At 47.1% G+C, this 21,344-nt stretch overlaps 1 protein-coding gene across 1 annotated transcript in view; it reads left to right on the top strand.

The window, feature by feature from the left end:
* Positions 1-19,645, top strand: part of LOC139555304 (fibronectin type III domain-containing protein 5b-like) — a 29,308-nt gene extending 9,663 nt beyond the window's left edge. Inside the window, exons 2-5 of the mRNA XM_071368998.1 lie at positions 2,258-2,376; positions 5,982-6,180; positions 12,172-12,261; positions 18,158-19,645. Coding sequence (XP_071225099.1) covers positions 2,258-2,376; positions 5,982-6,180; positions 12,172-12,261; positions 18,158-18,297 — 548 coding nt within the window. The 3' untranslated portion in view covers positions 18,298-19,645. The remainder of the gene's footprint in view (positions 1-2,257; positions 2,377-5,981; positions 6,181-12,171; positions 12,262-18,157) is intronic.
* The last annotated feature ends 1,699 nt before the right edge of the window (positions 19,646-21,344 follow it).

Here is a 21,344-nt window from a genome sequence, read left to right as displayed (position 1 = left end):
AGAATCAGAGGATCAGAGAATCAGAGGATCAGAGAATCAGAGAATCAGAGAATCAGAGAATCAGAGGATCAGAGAATCAGAGGATCAGAGGATCAGAGAATCAGAGGATCAGAGAATCAGAGGATCAGAGAATCAGCGGATCAGAGAATCAGAGAATCCGAGGATCAAAGAATAAGAGGATCAGAGAATCAGAGGATCAGAGAATCAGAGGATCAGAGAATCAGAGAATCAGAGGATCAGAGAATCAGAGGATCAGAGAATCAGAGAATCAAAGAATCAGAGGATCAACGAATCAGAGAATCAGAGGATCAGAGAATCAGAGGATCAGAGAATCAGAGGATCAGAGAATCAGAGGATCAGAGAATCAGAGGATCTGAGAATCAGAGGATCAGAGAATCAGAGGATCAGAGAATCAGAGGATCAGAGAATCAGAGAATCAGAGAATCAAAGAATCAGAGGATCAACGAATCAGAGAATCAGAGGATCAAAGAATCAGAGGATCAGAGAATCAGAGAATCAGAGAATCAGAGGATCAAAGAATCAGAGGATCAACGAATCAGAGAATCAGAGAATCAGAGGATCAGAGAATCAGAGAATCAAAGGATCAGAGAATCAGAGAATCAAAGAATCAGAGCATCAGAGAATCCAAGATAATCGGTTCATGTGAATGAGTTGTGTGTGAAAGAGAGAAAAGGAGAGAGAGTTAGAGGAAAGAGAGGAGAGAGAGAAGAGAGGAGAGAAAGGAGGGAGTGAGAGAGAGAAAGGAGAAAGAGGAGAGAGAGAGGGAGAAAGACGAGAGAGGAGAGAGATAGGAGAGAGGAGAAAGTGGAGAGAGAAGAGAGACGGAGAGAGAGGAGAGAGAAAGAAGAGAGAGATAGGAGAGAGGAGAAAGAGGAGAGAGGGAGCGAGAGGAGAGAGAAAGGGGAGAGATGAGAGAGAGAGAAGAGTAAAATATATCATTCAGTTATCCTTCTATCCTCAGACAACAGTAAAAGAGGACGTGAGTCAAGACAGTTGAACAATATCCCTCTTTTTTTAACAACAAATTCTTATTTATCCATCTTCTCCCCAACAGTTTAATGAAACAGAACAGAAAACAGACACATACAAATTAGATATATAAATACGGTAACGTTACCTGGCTCCTCTTCTCCCCCTGACGAAGAGCAGGTGACAGGTTGCTATGACAGGTTGCTATGACCTTTAACGTTACCTCTTCTCCCCTGACGAAGAGCAGGTGACAGGTTGCTATGACAGGTTGCTGTGACAGGTTGCTATGACAGGTTGCTATGACCTTTAACATTACCTCTTCTCCCCCTGAGAAAGAGCAGGTGACAGGTTGCTGTGACAGGTTGCTATGACAGGTTGCTATGACCTTTAACATTACCTCTTCTCCCCCTGAGAAAGAGCAGGTGACAGGTTGCTATGACAGGTTGCTATGACATTTAACATTACCTCATCTCCCCTGACAAAGAGCAGGTGACAGGTTGCTATGACAGGTTGCCATGACAGGTTGCTATGACAGGTTGCTATGACCTTTATTAACGTTACCTCTTCTCCCCCTGAGAAAGAGCAGGTGACAGGTTGCTATGACAGGTTGCTATGACAGGTTGCTGTGACATTTAACGTTACCTCTTCTCCCCCTGACAAAGAGCAGATGACAGGTTGATGTGACAGGTTGCTATGACAGGTTGCTATGACAGGTTGCTATGACAGGTTGCTATGACAGGTTGCTATGACCTTTAATGTTACCTCTTCTCCCCCTGAGAAAGAGCAGGTGACAGGTTGCTGTGACAGGTTGCTGTGACAGGTTGCTATGACAGGTTGCTATGACAGGTTGCTATGACAGGTTGCTATGACCTTTAATGTTACCTCTTCTCCCCCTGAGAAAGAGCAGGTGACCGGTTGCTATGACAGGTTGCTATGACCTTTAACGTTACCTCTTCTCCCCCTGAGAAAGAGCAGGTGACAGGTTGCTATGACAGGTTGCTCTGACCTTTCAGTGTGAGGCAGCAGACTAAGAGCAGAAGGGTGTGTGATGTCAAACCAGGAGTAAAGACACATTATGACCCTTCTCACCTTCTGTTCTGTTGGTTCTGTCAGTGTGTCACACACTTTCACACCTCTCCTGTGGTGTCCGTCTGTCTGTCTGTCTGTTTTTCTACCTAGACATTTTCTCACCTCTCCTGTGGTGTGTGTGCGCATGTATTTGCATGTGTGTCTCTGTGCGCCCGTGTGTGTGTGTGTCTGTGTGTAGACTCTGCTCTGTCGGCTCCTGTCAATGTGACGATCAGAGAGCTGGAGGCGAACACAGCCACAGTCACATGGGAGATACTGGAGGGAGATCCCGTCATCGGATTCGCCATCACACAACAGGTAGGGGAGTGTGTGTGTTTGTGTGTCTCTGTCTGTGAGTGCACGTCTGTGAGTTTGTGTTTGTGTGTTGGATTAAGTCGGGAGTTGGTTAGTTGAACTACAATTGTGTGATGAGTGACCTTGTCTGATTCTGAGAGCCAGAAAAGTAATGTAGCTTTGTCGGGCCAATACAGTGGGCTGGGACAGTGGGCTAGGACAGTGGGCCAAAACAGTGAACAAGGAAAGTGGGCCAGGACAGTAGGCTAGGACAGTGGGCCAATACAGTGGGCCAGGACAGTGGGCCAGGACAGTAGGCTAGGAGATTGGGCCAATACAGTGGGCCAGGACAGTGGACTAGGACAGTGGGCCAATACATTGAACTAGGACAGTGGACAAGGACAGTGGGCCAATACAGTGGGCCAATACAGTGGGCTATAACAGTGGGCCAAAACAGTGGGCCAAAACAGTGGGCCAATACAGTGGGCCAGGACAGTGGGCCAATACAGTGGGCCAATTCAATGGGCCAGGACAGTGGGCCAGGACAGTAAGCTAGGACAGTGGGCCAATACAGTGGGCCAGGACAGTGGGCTAGGACAGTGGGCCAATACAGTGGGCTAGGACAGTGGGCGAGGACAGTGGGCCAATACAGTGGGCCAGGACAGTGGGCTAGAACAGTGGGCCAAAACAGTGGGCCAATACAGTGGGCCAGGACAGTGGGCTAGAACAGTGGGCCAAAACAGTGGGCTAGGACAGTGGGCCAATACAGTGGGCTATGGTAGTGGACCAATACAGTGGGCTAGGGCAGTGGGCAAATACAGCGGGCTAGGGCAGTGGGCCAATACAGTGGGCTAGGGCAGTGGGCCAATACAGTGGGCTAGGACAGTGGGCAAATACAGTGGGCTAGGACAGTGGACTAGGACAGTGGGCCAATACAGTGGACTAGGACAGTGGGCCAATACAGTGGGCTAGGACAGTGGGCCAATACAGTGGGCTAGGACAGTGGGCCAAAACAGTGGGCTATGGCAGTGGGCCAAAACAGTGGGCTATGGCAGTGGGCCAATAGAGTGGGCCAATACAGCGGGCTATGACAGTGGGCCAGGACAGTGGGCCAATACAGTGGGCCAGGACAGTGGTCTAGGACAAGTGGCTAGGGCAGTGGGCCAATACAGTGGGCCAATACAGTGGGCTAGGACAGGTGTCTAGGGCAGTGGTCCAATACAGTGGGCTAGGGAAGTGGGCCAATACAGTGGGCTAGGGCAGTGGGTCAATACAGTGGGCTAGGGCAGTGGGCCAATACAGTGGGCTAGGACAGTGGGCCAATACAGTGGACTAGGACAATGGGCCAATACAGTGGGCCAGGACAGTGGGCTATGACAGTGGGCCAATACAGTGGGCTAGGACAGTGGGCAAAAACAGTGGGCTAGGACAGTGGGCAAAAACAGTGGGCTAGGACAGTGGGCAAATACAGCAGGCTAGGGCAGTGGACCAATACAGTGGGCTAGGACAGTGGGCTAGGACAGTGGGCTAGGACAGTGAGCTAGGGCAGTGGGCCAATACAGTGGGCTAGGACAGTGGGCTAGGACAGTGGGCTAGGGCAGTGGGTCAATACAGTGGGCTAGGGCAGTGGGCCAATACAGTGGGCTAGGACAGTGGGCCAATACAGTGGGCTAGGGCAGTGGGTCAATACAGTGGGCTAGGGCAGTGGGCCAATACAGTGGGCTAGGGCAGTGGGCCAATACAGTGGACTAGGACAGTGGGCTAGGACAGTGGGCTAGGACAGTGGGCCAATATAGTGGGCCAATAGAGTGGGCTGGGGCAGTGGGCTTTGTCTCAGTGGACCAATACAGTGGGCTAGGGAGGTGGGCCAATACAGTGGACTAGGGCAGTGGGTCAATACAGTGGGCTAGGGCAGTGGGTCAATACAGTGGGCCAATACAGTGGACTAGGACAGTGGGCCAATACAGTGGGCCAGGACAGTGGGCTATGACAGTGGGCTAGGACAGTGGGCCAATACAGTGGGCTAGGACAGTGGGCTAGGACAGTGTGCAAAAACAGTGGGCTAGGACAGTGGGCAAAACAGTGGGCTAGTACAGTGGGCAAATACAGCGGGCTAGGGCAGTGGACCAATACAGTGGGCTTGGACAGTGGGGCAATACAGTGGGCTAGGACAGTGGGCTAGGACAGTGGGCTAGGGCAGTGGGCCAATACAGTGAGCTAGGGCAGTGGGTCAATACAGTGGGCTAGGGCAGTGGGCCAATACAATGGGCTAGGACAGTGGGCCAATACAGTGGACTAGGACAGTGGGCCAATACAGTGGGCTAGGACAGTGGGCTAGGACAGTGGGCTAGGACAGTGGGCCAATACAGTGAGCCAATAGAGTGGGCTGGGGCAGTGGGCTTTGTCTCAGTGGACCAATACAGTGGGCTAGGACAGTAGGCTTTGTCTAAGTGGGATTTGTCAGTGGATAGGGCAGTGGGATAGGGCAGTGGGATTGGTCAGTGGATAGGGCAGTGGGATAGGGCAGTGGGATTGGTCAGTGGATTGGGCAGTGGGATAGGGCAGTGGGATTGGTCAGTGGATAGGTCAGTGGATAGGGCAGTGGATAGGGCAGTGGGATAGGGCAGTGGGATTGGTCAGTGGGATAGGGCAGTGGGCTAGGGCAGTGGGATAGGGCAGTGGGATTGGTCAGTGGATAGGGCAGTGGGATAGGGCAGTGGGATTGGTCAGTGGATTGGGCAGTGGGATAGGGCAGTGGGATAGGGCAGTGGGATTGGTCAGTGGATAGGTCAGTGGATAGGGCAGTGGGATAGGGCAGTGGGCTAGGGCAGTGGGATAGGGCAGTGGGATAGGGCAGTGGGATTGGTCAGTGGATAGGGCAGTGGGATTGGTCAGTGGATAGGGCAGTGGGATAGGGCAGTGGGATAGGGCAGTGGGATTGGTCAGTGGATAGGGCAGTGGGATAGGGCAGTGGGCTAGGGCAGTGGGATAGGGCAGTGGGATAGGGCAGTGGGATTGGTCAGTGGATAGGGCAGTGGGATTGGTCAGTGGATAGGGCAGTGGGATAGGGCAGTGGGATAGGGCAGTGGGATTGTTCAGTGGATAGGGCAGTGGGATAGGGCAGTGGGCTAGGGCAGTGGGATAGGGCAGTGGGATAGGGCAGTGGGATTGGTCAGTGGATAGGGCAGTGGGATAGGGCAGTGGGATTGGTCAGTGGATTGGGCAGTGGGATAGGGCAGTGGGATAGGGCAGTGGGATTGGTCAGTGGGATAGGGCAGTGGGATTGGTCAGTGGATAGGGCAGTGGGATTGGTCAGTGGGATAGGGCAGTGGGATTGGTCAGTGGATTGGTCAGTGGATAGGGCAGTGGGATTGGTCAGTGGGATAGGGCAGTGGGATTGGTCAGTGGATAGGGCAGTGGGCTAGGGCAGTGGATAGGGCAGTGGGATTGGTCAGTGGGATAGGGCAGTGGGATTGGTCAGTGGGATAGGGCAGTGGGATAGGGCAGTGGGATAGGGCAGTGGGATAGGGCAGTGGGCTAGGGCAGGTTAGATATCTGATATCTGGTTTGTATCCTTGTGTTACGTCCCTAAACTTAACCCAAACACCTCCTGTTGTCATTGGTTACAGAAGAAGGATGTGCGCATGCTGCGATACATCCAGGAAGTGAACACGACCACACGCTCCTGTGCATTATGGGACTTGGAGGAGGACACGGAGTACATTGTCCATGTTCAGAGCATCAGCATGGGAGGCAGTAGTCCTCCGAGTGACCCGGTCAGCTTCAGAACACCCAGAGAGTCTGAGAAACTGGCCTCCACAGGCCCAGGTAGGTAACACACACACACACGTTTTGTCTTTCAAACACACATGCGCACACACACACACACACACACACACACACACACACACACACACACACACACACACACACACACACACACACACACACACACACACACACACACACACACACACACACACACACACACACACACACACACACACTCGTTTTGTCTTTCAAACACACATGCACACACACACAATCACAAAAATGATTTTATTTTATTTATACAGACTGAAGAAGTAAAAACCAACAGGGACGTTTTCTCACAACGGAGTTCCGGCTTCATACAACACCTCCAAAACATCCTGTTAAAACACCTCCAAAACATCCTGTTAAAACACCTCCAAAACATCCTGTTAAAACACCTCCAAAACATCCTGTTAAAACACCTCCAAAACACCCTGTTAAAACACCTCCAAAACATCCTGTTAAAACACCTCCAAAACACCCTGTTAAAACTCCTCCAAAATGTCCTGTTAAAACACCTCCAAAACATCCTGTTAAAACACCTCCAAAACATCCTGTTAAAATGTCCTGTTAAAATATCCTGTTAAAATATCCTGTTAAAATGTCCTGTTAAAATGTCTTGTTAAAATATCCTGTTAAAATGTCTTGGCTATTGTACCGTTTTAATACAGAGCAGAAACGCCTGGCTGTCTTTGTCAGCCCCCCCCCCCCCCCCCACCCCCCACCCCCCACCCCAAAAATGTAATTCCCATTTGTAAAGCTATAGCTGTTAACTAGAGCAACTCCGTAGCACTTCCAGTTTGACTATCTCCTCTCTCAGCGACCCAGATACACACAGAGAAGAGAGGGGCTTCACACAGAGAAGAGAAGAGCTTCACACAGAGAAGAGAAGGGCTTCACACAGAGAAGAGAAGAGCTTCACACAGAGAAGAGAAGAGCTTCACACAGAGAAGAGAAGAGCTTCACACAGAGAAGAGAAGAGCTTCACACAGAGAAGAGAAGAGCTTCACACAGAGAAGAGAAGAGCTTCACACAGAGAACAGAAGAGCTTCACACAGAGGAGAGAAGAGCTTCACACAGAGAAGAGCTTCACACAGAGAAGAGAAGAGCTTCACACAGAGAAGAGCTTCACACAGAGGAAGAGAAGAGCTTCACACAGAGAAGAGCTTCACACAGAGAAGAGAAGAGCTTCACACAGAGAAGAGAAGAGCTTCACACAGAGAAGAGCTTCACACAGAGAAGAGAAGAGCTTCACACAGAGAAAGAGAAGAGCTTCACACAGAGAAGAGAAGAGCTTCACACAGAGAAGAGAAGAGCTTCACACAGAGAAGAGCTTCACACAGAAGAGAGAAGAGCTTCACACAGAGAAGAGAAGAGCTTCACACAGAGAAGAGCTTCACACAGAGAAGAGAAGAGCTTTACACAGAGAAGAGAAGGGCTTCACACAGAGGAAGAGAAGAGCTTCACACAGAGAAGAGCTTCACACAGAAGAGAGAAGAGCTTCACACAGAGAAGAGCTTCACACAGAGAAGAGCTTCACACAGAGAAGAGAAGAGCTTTACACAGAGAAGAGAAGAGCTTCACACAGAGAAGAGCTTCACACAGAGGAGAGAAGAGCTTCACACAGAAAACAGTTTCACACAGAGAAGAGAAGGGCTTCACACAGAGGAGAGAAGTGCTTCATACAGAGAAGAGCTTCACACAGAGGAAGAGAAGAGCTTCACACAGAGAAGAGCTTCACACAGAGAAGAGAAAGACATCAGCCTTTACATCACACGGCGGATAAACAGATTATACTGGGAAAACATTAGGGATTATAAAATACTAGGTGCCATGGTTACATTTAGATAACGTAATTTTTATAATCTTGTTTCAATGTTTAAAGGACGTTATTCGTACTATTGAGAAATGTTCAGAAGAAATCAAAATAAAATACACACAATTGAGAATCAGTCGTGAAGGAGCAGATTATCACAGTACCATACAGTACGTTATATAACATCCTCCTAATCCACCAGATTATCACAGAAACATATGTTATAACATCCTAGTAATCCACCAGATTATCACAGTAACATACGTTATAGAACATCCTCCTAATCCACCAGATTATCACAGTAACATACGTTATAACATCCTAGTAATCCACCAGATTATCACAGTAACATACGTTATAGAACATCCTCCTAATCCACCAGATTATCACAGTAACATACGTTATAACATCCTAGTAATCCACCAGATTATCACAGTAACATACGTTATAGAACATCCTCCTAATCCACCAGATTATCACAGTAACATACGTTATAACATCCTAGTAATCCACCAGATTATCACAGTAACATACGTTATAGAACATCCTCCTAATCCACCAGATTATCACAGTAACATACGTTATAACATCCTAGTAATCCACCAGATTATCACAGTAACATACGTTATAGAACATCCTCCTAATCCACCAGATTATCACAGTAACATACGTTATAACATCCTAGTAATCCACCAGATTATCACAGTAACATACGTTATAGAACATCCTCCTAATCCACCAGATTATCACAGAAACATATGTTATAACATCCTAGTAATCCACCAGATTATCACAGAAACATACGTTATACAACTAGGGTTACCTGAGAAACCAGATGGTCATATTGTAGTCACCTCTAACATCCTGAGTCTACACAGGTGGGCATCCGCAATGGACAGATGTGTGTGTGTGTTTGTGTTTGTGTGTGTGTGTGTGTGTGTGTGTGTGTGTGTGTGTGTGTGTGTGTGTGTGTGTGTGTGTGTGTGTGTGTGTGTGTGTGTGTGTGTGTGTGTGTGTGTGTGTGTGTGTGTGTGTGACAACTGCTCTGGTTATCATTAGTCATATATGACAGCTTCCAGGTGCCAGCCGCCAGTTGATATCTCTGTGTGTGGTGTGTGTGTGTGTGTGTGTGTGTGTGGTGTGTGTGTGCGTGTATTTGTGTGTTAGTGCATTTGTATGTACGTGTGTGTGTGTGCTTCTCTCTAATACGTTACCTCTAGCCCTGTGGTGACAGCGTGAGGTGAGTTGTGATTCATTAGGAGCCATGATTAAATCACCACTCATTACTACGTCTCTATCGCCACTATCTCCACTATAAATCAACACACACACACACACACACACACACACACACACACACACACACACACACACACACACACACACACACACACACACACACACACACACACACACACACACACACACACACACACCCGTCATTATGTTCCCGTCCCTCCTCTCCCTCCTATGAATCAATACAACTCTATCACCATCACTTTAACCATATCTACATGTACATACTACCTCAATCAGCCCGACTAACCGGTGACTATATAGCCTCGCTACTGTTTATAGCCTCGCTACTTTTATAGCCTCGCTACTGATATTTTTCACTGTCTTTTTACTGTTGTTTTTATTTCTTTACTTACCTATTGTTCACCTAATACCTTTTTTGCACTGTTGGTTAGAGCCTGTAAGTAAGCATTTCACTGTAAGGTCTACACCTGTTGTATTCTAAACTTTGATTTGATTTGATATGCCCACCAGTACAACACAACCCTATTACCATCTGGTTATATAACCACCAGTACAACACTATTACCATCTGGTTATTTAACCACCAGTACAACCCTATTACCATCTGGTTATATAACCACCAGTACAACCCTATTACCATCTGGTTATATAACCACCAGTACAACCCTAATACCATCTGGTTATTTAACCACCAGTACAACACTATTACCATCTGGTTATATAACCACCAGTACAACCCTATTACCATCTGGTTATATAACCACCAGTACATTACCATCTGGTTATATAACCACCAGTACAACACAACACTATTACCATCTGGTTATATAACCACCAGTACAACACTATTACCATCTGGTTATATAACCACCAGTACAACACTATTACCATCTGGTTATATAACCACCAGTACAACACTATTACCATCTGGTTATATAACCACCAGTACAACACTATTACCATCTGGTTATATAACCACCAGTACAACACTATTACCATCTGGTTATTTAACCACCAGTACAACACTATTACCATCTGGTTATATAACCACCAGTACAACACTATTACCATCTGGTTATTTAACCACCAGTACAACACTATTACCATCTGGTTATATAACCACCAGTACATTACCATCTGGTTATATAACCACCAGTACAACACAACCCTATTACCATCTGGTTATATAACCACCAGTACAACACTATTACCATCTGGTTATATAACCACCAGTACAACACTATTACCATCTGGTTATATAACCACCAGTACAACACAACCCTATTACATGAAGACCAAGGAGCTCTCTAAACAGGTCAGGGACAAAGTTGTGGAGAAGTACAGATGAGGGTTGGGTTATAAAAAATAAATTTTGAACATCCGCGTAACCGAAAGGTTGCAAGTTCAAATCCCCGAGCTGACAAGGTACAAATCTGCCGTTCTGCCCCTGAACAGGCAGTTAACCCACTGTTCCTAGGCCGTCATTGAAAATAAGAATTTGTTCTTAACTGACTTGCCTAGTTAAATAAAGGTCAAATTAAAAAAATGTTTTAAAAAATCCCACGGAGCACCATTAAATCCATTATTAAAACATGGAAAGAATATGGCACCACAACAAACCTGCCAAGAGAGGGCCGCCCACCAAAACTCACGAACCAAGCAAGGAGGGCATTAATCAGCGAGGCAACAAAGAGACCAAAGATAAACCCTGAAGGAGCTGCAAAGCTCCACAGTGGAGATTGGAGGATCTGTCCATAGGACCACTTTAAGCCGTACACTCCACAGAGTTGGGATTTTTTTCAATCCAATTGAGAATCTGTGGTATGACTTAAAGATCGCTGTACACCAGCGGAACCCATCCAACTTGAAGGAGCTGGAGCAGTTTTGGGGGGTGAATAGTTATGCACGCTCAAGTTTTCAGTTTTTTTTCTTATTTCTTGTTTGTTTCACAATAAAACATATTTTGCATATTCAAAGTGGTAGGCATGTTGTGTAAATCAAATGATACAACCCCCCCCCAAAAAAAATCTATTTTAATTCCAGGTTGTAAGGCAACAAAATAGGAAAAATGGCAAGGGGGGTGAATACTTTCGCAAGCCACAGTATTTTCTCTCTCTCTCTCTCTCTCTCTCTCTCTCTCTCTCTCTCTCTCTCTCTCTCTCTCTCTCTCTCTCTCTCTCTCTCTCTCTCTCTCTCTCATCTCTCTCAACTCCTGCAGTAGTCTGTGTATCTGTCTACTGATGACCACAGGGACTCTGGGTATCTAGCATCATTCAGTCTGCCATCTGTCTGCTGAAATCCAACTCTCACTCACTCTTTAAAGTACCATTCAGGGTCATATCTAAGGGTTCTTAATACCAGGTCCTTGATGGGCCCCTCAACCTTTGACGGGTACTTAAGTCAGGAGGCTCTGACATCGGGAGGCTCTGAACTTTCCCAGATCAATCATGACGACTCCTGGTTTGAGACCCAGGTTTGCTCCCATCACATTTCAGCCTTAGATGTGTTTTCCCCTTTTGGTGTTTATAGATCTGAAAGGACTGGATAGATGGCAGCATTGTGGTCAGGGAAGAGAGCAGAGAGATTTCGTTTGGAACCGATCCTCTCTCTCTCCCCTCTCAGAGGTATCATCATCAGCCTCATCCTAACGACATGTTAATTAGCCGAGGTCAGGACATGGCTGTGGGGAAACGGAGAGTAGGAGACTTCAAAAAGGCTGCTGGGGGGGGGTGTGAGGATGACTCACAGCTCTTCCTAAAAAAAACAAGTTTGATTTGACCTGGTTGCTAGGATTACAACATCTCATTTCCAATACGTGTGGATGTTGCTATGTCTTCCCTTTCTTCTGCAGATGAGATGGTGATAAAGTAGGTGTGTGTGTGTGTGGTTTCTACGGTTACCTACAGTATAACTGTGTTTCCTCTCTCCAGACGAGGTGAACAGGGAGGAGATGGAGCAGGCAGTTCAGCTCAGAGTTGGAGAACTCATCATCATCGTGGTGGTGCTCGTCATGTGGGCAGGTAACTCAACCGCAACCACAACACAACCACAATTCAACCATTAGACCTACACAACCATTAAACAACCACATCATAACACACACATAACACAACCACAACACAACACAACCACAATTCAACCGGTAGACCTACACAACCATTAAACAACCGCATCACAACACACCCATAACACAACCACAACACAATCACAACCATGATTCAACCGGTAGACCTACACAACCATTAAACAACCGCATCATAACACACACATAACACAACCACAACACAATCACAACCATAATTCAACCATAAGGCCTACACAACCATTAAACAACCGCATCACAACACACCCATAACACAACCACAACACAACCACAACCATAATTCAACCATTAGACCTACACAACCATTAAACAACCGCATCATAACACACACATAACACAACCACAACACAACCACAACCATAATTCAACCATTAGGCCTACACAACCATATCACATCACAACACACCCATAACACAACCACAACACAACCACAACCATAATTTAACCATAAGGCCTACACAACCATTAAACAACCGCATCACAACACACCCATAACACAACCACAACACAATCACAACCATGATTCAACCATTAGACCTACACAACCATTAAACAACCGCATCATAACACACCCATAACACAACCACAACACAATCACAACCATAATTCAACCATAAGGCCTACACAACCATTAAACAACCGCATCATAACACACCCATAACACAACCACAACACAATCACAACCATGATTCAACCATAAGGCCTACACAACCATTAAACAACCGCATCACAACACACCCATAACACAACCACAACACAATCACAACCATGATTCAACCATAAGGCCTACACATCCATTAAACAACCACATCACATCACAACACACCCATAACACAACCACAACACAACCATAATTCAACCATTAGGCCTACACAACCATTAAACAACCGCATCCCAACACAACCACAACGCAACACAACCACATTCATGCATCATGTGGACTGGAAGAGAACCTTATACAACCATGACTACAACTTCAAACATAAGTGTAACAGAACCAAACACAATGTTAACACACAGATGGCACTTTGTTGTTGATTTGATTTCAACCTAGACTAAAAATCACCAGAGATAGAATCTAAAAACCAGGATCAATGACTTGTCCGGCTGACTTTGATAAGCAACCAGAAATAACTATAATAACTATCGATTCATTAAAAAAAAGCTAAAGTTAGATACCGTTTGTGTTTTTCATGCGTTGAATCGATTCGACCGTGGCCTTTTCCAGCTTATCATTCTAGAAAATAAACAGTCAGCTAACTAGTCTAAATATTCTGATAGAACTATCTCCTTGATCCTGCTTTGTAGTGTACCCATCAGTTTTATCTACACACTCTGCTATGAATGCATACAGTCTACTCTCTACCGCTGCTGGATGAATCTCTACTACTCAAACATGGAGGCCACAATTACCCAGCTAGATAAAAATGAAAAAAGATGGGAAGACGAAGGATAAAGATTGGTGGAGAGACAGAGAGAGCAAGAACGATAGAGTGGCGAGAGGTAAAGGAATGAAGAGAGAGTAGAGAGAGAAAGAAAGAGACTGAAGACAGAGAAAAAAAAGAGTGGTGGTAAGAAAAAGTGAGACCAAGCAAGAAAGAGAGAGAGGGAAAACAAGACATGGAACAGGAGGAGAAGAGGGCTGGGAAAACAAGACATGGAACAGGAAGAGAAGAGGGCTGGGAAAACAAGACATGGAACAGGAAGAGAAGAGGGCTGGGAAAACAAGACATGGAACAAGAAGAGAAGAGGGGAGGGAAAACAAGACATGGAACAGGAAGAGAAGAGGGGAGGGAAAACAAGACATGGAACAGGAAGAGAAGAGGGCTGGGAAAACAAGACACGGAACAGGAAGAGAAGAGGGCTGGGAAAACAAGACATGGAACAGGAAGAGAAGAGGGCTGGGAAAACAAGACATGGAACAGGAAGAGAAGAGGGCTGGGAAAACAAGACATGGAACAGGAAGAGAAGAGGGCTGGGAAAACAAGACATGGAACAGGAAGAGAAGAGGGCTGGGAAAACAAGACATGGAACAGGAAGAGAAGAGGGGAGGGAAAACAAGACATGGAACAGGAAGAGAAGAGGGCTGGGAAAACAAGACATGGAACAGGAAGAGAAGACGGCTGGGAAAACAAGACATGGAACAGGAGGAGAAGAGGGCTGGGAAAACAAGACATGGAACAGGAAGAGAAGAGGGCTGGGAAAACATGACATGGAACAGGAAGAGAAGAAGAGGGCTGGGAAAACAAGACATGGAACAGGAAGAGAAGAGGGCTGGGAAAACAAGACATGGAGCAGGAAGAGAAGAGGGCTGGGAAAACAAGACATGGAACAGGAAGAGAAGAGGGCTGGGAAAACAAGACATGCTACATGAAGAGAAGAGGGCTGGGAAAACAAGACATGGAACAGGAAGAGAAGAGGGCTGGGAAAACAAGACATGGAACAGGAAGAGAAGAGGGCTGGGAAAACAAGACATGGAACAGGAAGAGAAGAGGGCTGGGAAAACAAGACATGGAGCAGGAGGAGAAGAGGGCTGGGAAAACAAGACATGGAACAGGAAGAGAAGAGGGCTGGGAAAACAAGACATGGGACATGAGGAGAAGAGGGCTGGGAAAACAAGACATGGAACAGGAAGAGAAGAGGGCTGGGAAAACAAGACATGGGACATGAGGAGAAGAGGGCTGGGAAAACAAGACATGGAACAGGAGGAGAAGAGGGGAGGGAAAACAAGACATGGAACAGGAAGAGAAGAGGGGAGGGAAAACAAGACATGGAACAGGAGGAGAAGAGGGGAGGGAAAACAAGACATGGAACAGGAAGAGAAGAGGGGAGGGAAAACAAGACATGGAACAGGAGGAGAAGAGGGGAGGGAAAACAAGACATGGAACATAAGGAGAAGAGGGGAGGGAAAACAAGACATGGAACAGGAAGAGAAGAGGGGAGGGAAAACAAAACATGGAACATAAGGAGAAGAGGGGAGGGAAAACAAGACATGGAACAGGAAGAGAAGAGGGCTGGGAAAACAAGACATGGAACAGGAAGAGAAGAGGGGAGGGAAAACAAGACATGGAACAGGAGGAGAAGAGGGGAGGGAAAACAAGACATGGAACATAAGGAGAAGAGGGGAGGGAAAACAAGACATGGAACAGGAAGAGAAGAGGGGAGGGAAAACAAGACATGGAACAGGAGGAGAAGAGGGCTGGGAAAACAAGACATGGAACAGGAAGAGAAGAGGGGCTGGGAAAACAAAACATGGAACAGGAAGAGAAGAGGGGAGGGAAAACAAGACATGGAACAGGAAGAGAAGAGGGGAGGGAAAACAAAACATGGAACATAAGGAGAAGAGGGGAGGGAAAACAAGACATGGAACAGGAAGAGAAGAGGGCTGGGAAAACAAGACATGGAACAGGAAGAGAAGAGGGGAGGGAAAACAAGACATGGAACAGGAGGAGAAGAGGGGAGGGAAAACAAGACATGGAACATAAGGAGAAGAGGGGAGGGAAAACAAGACATGGAACAGGAAGAGAAGAGGGGAGGGAAAACAAGACATGGAACAGGAGGAGAAGAGGGCTGGGAAAACAAGACATGGAACAGGAAGAGAAGAGGGGCTGGGAAAACAAAACATGGAACAGGAAGAGAAGAGGGGAGGGAAAACAAAACATGGAACAAGAAGAGAAGAGGGCTGGGAAAACAAGACATGGAACAGGAAGAGAAGAGGGCTGGGAAAACAAGACATGGTACATGAAGAGAAAACAGACAGAGAGAGAGTTGCCTTGGTTTTTAAATTGGACCTATGGGGCGATAGTAATGCCAGACAGATTCCCCGTCATGCTTTGATTTTTGTTTGAGATGAGCACTGGTAGACGGTGGTAAAAACAGATTGCAGACAGACAGACAGACAGACAGGATTACAGGCAGACAGGCAGGCAGAACGACAGACAGCTAGACAGGCAGGCTAGCAGGCAGGCAGACAGACAGGATTACAGGCAGACAGGATTACAGACAGGTAGACTGGCAGGTAGGGAGACAGCCAGACAGGCTTACAGGCAGACAGACAGAAAGACAGGCAGACAGCAGCTCTCAGCAGCTACAGTAGGACTGAGAGAATAGAGGAGAGGGGATTCATATCACTCTCTCTCTCTCTCTCTCTCTCTGTCTCTCTCTCTGTCTGTCTCTCTCTGTCTCTCTCTCTGTCTCTCTCTCTCTCTCTCTCTCTCTCTCTCTCTCTCTCAATGTCAATTTAAGGAGTTTTTATTGCCATGGAAACATATGTTGACATTGCCAGAGCAAGTGAAATAGATAATAAACAAAAGTGAAATAAACAATAAAAAATGAACAGTAAACATTACACTCACAGAAGTTCCAAAAGAATAAAGACATTTCAAATGTCATATTATGTCTATATATGTGCAAATAGTTAACGTACAAAACATAAATATGGATTGTATTTACAATGGTGTTTGTTCTTCACTGGTTGACCTTTTCTTGTGGCAACAGGTCACAAATCTTGCTGCTGTGATGGCACACTGTGGTATTTCACCCAGTAGATATGGGAGTTTATCAAAATTGGATTTGTTTTCAAATTCTTTGTAGATCTGTGTAATCTGAGGGAAATATGTGTCTCTAATATGGTCATACATTGGGCAGGAGGTTAGGAAGTGCAGCTCAGTTTCCACCTCATTTTGTGGGCAGTGAGCACATAGCCTGTCTTCCCTTGAGAGCCATGTCTGCCTACGGTGGCCTTTCTCAATAGCAAGGCTATGCTCACTGAGTCTGTACATAGTGAAAGCTGTCCTTAAATTTTGGGTCAGTCACAGTAGTCAGATATTCTGCCATTGTGGACTCTCTGTTTAGGGCCAAATAGCATTCTGGTTTGCTCTGCTTTTTTGTTAATTCTTTCCAATGTGTCAAGTAATTATCTTTTTTTTTTCTCATGATTTGGTTGGGTCTAATTGTGTTGCTGTCCTGGGGCTATGTGGGGTGTGTTTGTGAACAGAGACCCAGGACCAGCTTGCTTAGGGGACTCTTCTCCAGGTTCATCTCTCTGTAGGTGATGGCTTTGTTATGAAAGGTTTGGGAATCGCTTCCTTTTGGTGGTTGTAGAATTTAACAGCTCTTTTCTGGATTTTGAGAATTATCGGGTATCGGCCTAATTCTGCTCTGCATGCATTATTTGGTGTTCTACGTTGTACACAGAAGATATTTTTGCATAATTCTGCATGCAGAGTCTCAATTTGGTGTTTGTCCCGTTTTGTGAATTCTTAGTTGGTGAGCGGACGCCAGACCTCGCAGCCATAAAGGGCAAGAGAGAGAGAGCATGTATGACAGGCAACGGAACGCAAATCTTGCTGCTGTGACTGCACACTGTGGTATTTCACCGGATATGGGAGTTTATCATGCAGTCTCAATTGAGTGTTTGTTCCATTTAGTGAATTCTTGGTAGGTGAGTGGAAGCCAGACCTCACAACCATAGAGGGCAATGTGTTCTATAACTGATTTAAGTATTTTTAGCCAGATCCTAATTGGGATGTTGAGTTGTATGTTATTTTTGATGGCATAGAAGGCCCTTCTTGCCTAGTGTGTGTCTCTCTCTCTCTAAACAGTGAAATAAAGGAGCCTGTTTCATAACTCACTCACCTTTCTCTTTCCCTCCCTCCCTCCCTCTCCTCCCTCTCTCCCTCCCCTCCCTCCCTCCCTCCCTCCCTCCCCCCTCCCTCCCTCCCTCCCTCTCTCCCTCCCTCTCCTCCCTCTCTCCCTCCCCTCACTCCCTACCCTCCCTCCCCCTACCCTCCCTCCCTCCCTCCCTCCCTCAGGTGTGATCCTCCTGTTCTGTCGTCAGTATGACATCATCAAAGACAACGAGCCCAACAACAACAAGGACAAAGCCAAGACCTCGTCAGAGTGCAGTACGCCAGAACACCCACAGGGGGGGCTACTGCGTAGCAACGTCTGAAACCAGCCCCCACCGGCCACTCACCTATATGGCAATAACCTCTTAATCCTATTCCTCAGGACAGGTGAGGCGACACAGCCAACCAGAACCCTCACACCTAGGGCTGCATCCTGATTCTTCATACTTCTCCTGAAGTGTGCGTGTCCTTGTATCCGCAACATGACGATCACCACTACGATGATGATGAGCTCTCCAGCTCCGAGCTAAGACCCCTGACACCATCTCCTCCACCAATCAGCACCTCAGACTACAGCACAGCTCCGCGCACCAGGAACCCAGCCCAGCCAATCCCAGCAGCACAGCACAGCTCCGCACACCAGGAACCCAGCCCAGCCAATCCCAGCAGTACAACCCCACACCAGGAACCCAGCCCAGCCAATCCCAGCAGCCCAGCAGCACAGCCCACGATGGACCACAACCACCTGTCACCCAGAGTGGGGAGACTGAAGAGGTGTAGGGTGAAGCTGCCCCTAGATGCTGATCTTGGGTCAGCGTCTAGGGTTGTGCCTTTCAGATTATAATTAAATGGACACGGGAGGCCTGATCCTAGATCAGCACGCTTTATGAATAGAGAGGAATTGACAGGTGTGAGCAATATGGTCGAAAGTTCCAGCTAGACTATCAGAGGGCAAGGTAAAGTTATTATCATGTTGCTTATAAACCTATCAAATCATTTCAGATCGCAACAGATGTCTAGAGGGAAGGGGCTAGCGATTGTTTCTGGACAAGGAGCCTCTGTCTCTTTTTCTCTCTCGCTCCCACTGTCTCCCCCCCCCCCCTCTCTCCTTCCCCCCTCTCTCCCTCCCTCCCTAGATCACTGTCTCTACACTCTATATCTTCCTCTCTCCAGATCACTGTCTCTGAACACATAGCTGTACAGTGTAGAATACTATAATAAACATTATGATTATCATTATTAAGTCCTATTTTGGACAGGAATTTGACGTTGTTTTAGAGCCCCTCCTAAATCGTAGCCTCTGACTCATAAGGAAAATGACTTCCCCTCCTTCTGTCTCTCTTCCTGGGCTGAAACCTTGTTGTCCTCCTACATTATCCATTCTGAAGGATCAAATCTGACACAGTTTTTATGACAGCATATAGCAGGGTCAGAGAGAAGACTGGCTGGAGAAGATGGCCCCCTACCCCCTATCCCCTATCCTCTACCCCCCTATCCTCTACACCCCTATCCCCTACACCCCTATCCTCTACACCCCTATCCTCTACCCCCCTATCCTCTACACCCCTATCCCCTACACCCCTATCCCCTACACCCTATCCCCTATCCTCTACACCCCCATCCTCTACACCCCTATCCCCTATCCTCTACACCCCTATCCTCTACACCCCTATCCCCTACACCCCTATCCCCAACACCCCTATCCCCTACACCCCTATCCCCTACCCCCCTATCCCCTACACCCCTATCCTCTACACCCCTATCCTCTACACCCCTATCCCCTACACCCCTATCCCCTACACCCCTATCCTCTACACCCCTATCCCCTACACCCCTATCCCCTACACCCCTATCCTCTACACCCCTATCCCCTACACCCCTATCCTCTACACCCCTATCCTCTACACCCCTATCCTCTACACCCCTATCCTCTATCCCCTATCCCCTACACCCCTATCCCCTACACCCCTATCCTCTACACCCCTATCCCCTACACCCTATCCCCTATCCTCTACACCCCTATCCTCTACACCCCTATCCCCTACACCCCTATCCTCTACACCCCTATCCCCTACACCCCTATCCCCTATCCTCTACACCCCTATCCTCTGCACCCCTATCCCCTACACCCCTATCCCCAACACCCCTATCCTCTACACCCCTATCCCCTACACCCCTATCCCCTACCCCCCTATCCCCTACACCCCTATCCTCTACACCCCTATCCTCTACACCCCTATCCCATACACCCCTATCCCCTACACCCCTATCCTCTACACCCCTATCCCCTACACCCCTATCCTCTACACCCCTATCCCCTACACCCCTATCCTCTACACCCCTATCCTCTACACCCCTATCCCCTAACCCCTATCCTCTATCCCCTATCCCCTACACCCCTATCCCCTACACCCCTATCCTCTACACCCCTATCCCCTACACCCTATCCCCTATCCTCTACACCCCTATCCTCTACACCCCTATCCCCTACACCCCTATCCCCTACACCCTATTCCCTATGTAATACATTACTTTTGACCAGGGCCCATCGTGCAATGCCAGTCTGGCCCTGTCTTTTTCATTCATCGATTTCTCTACCCAACAGATGAGGAATTTATGGACAGAAAACATCTGACAGATAGTATTGTTGGAAGTGAAGTATTTTACCTGACAGATAGTATTGTTGGAAGTGAAGTATTTTACCTGACAGATAGTATTGTTGGAGTGAAGTATTTTACCTGACAGATAGTATTGTTGGAAGTGAAGTATTTTACCTGACAGATAGTATTGTTGGAAGTGAAGTATTTTACCTGACAGATAGTATTGTTGGAAGTGAAGTATTTTACCTGACAGATAGTATTGTTGGAGTGAAGTATTTTACCTCTTTAAAGGCAGGGGTTTACAGGGATCCAGTCTGATTGGCTCCCAGATCAATAGGAGCATTAAATCAGAGCAGAGGGAGAGGGACACACACACACAGGAAAACACGAAAACACACACACACACACACACACACATAAAGAGAGAGAGAACAGCAACAGCAGAGGAATGACACACACTCATTTCAATTCAAGGGGCTTTATTGGCATGGGGAACATATGGTAACATTGCCAAAGCAAGTCTCTGTCTCTCTGTCTCTCTCTGAGCAGTGTGGGGAGTAGGAGACATCTCAGAAATCCGTTAAATACTCAGTGTGTCAGGGAGATGGCCATTGCTTTCCCATCTCCATCATCCATGCAGCTAACATGCTGAACCCTCGACCCAACACCCATCCCTCTCTCTCTTTCCATCTCTCTCTCCCTCTATTTTCACATTCTATTCCCTCGTTCAGCTTGTCTCAGCTTTCCATCCATCTATCTTTTCCATGTCT

This window comes from Salvelinus alpinus, chromosome 26 (genome assembly GCF_045679555.1).
Source record: "Salvelinus alpinus chromosome 26, SLU_Salpinus.1, whole genome shotgun sequence".
NCBI lineage: Eukaryota > Metazoa > Chordata > Actinopteri > Salmoniformes > Salmonidae > Salvelinus > Salvelinus alpinus.
Note: the sequence above shows the minus strand (reverse complement) of the source record. Positions and strands in the feature narration are given on the sequence as shown.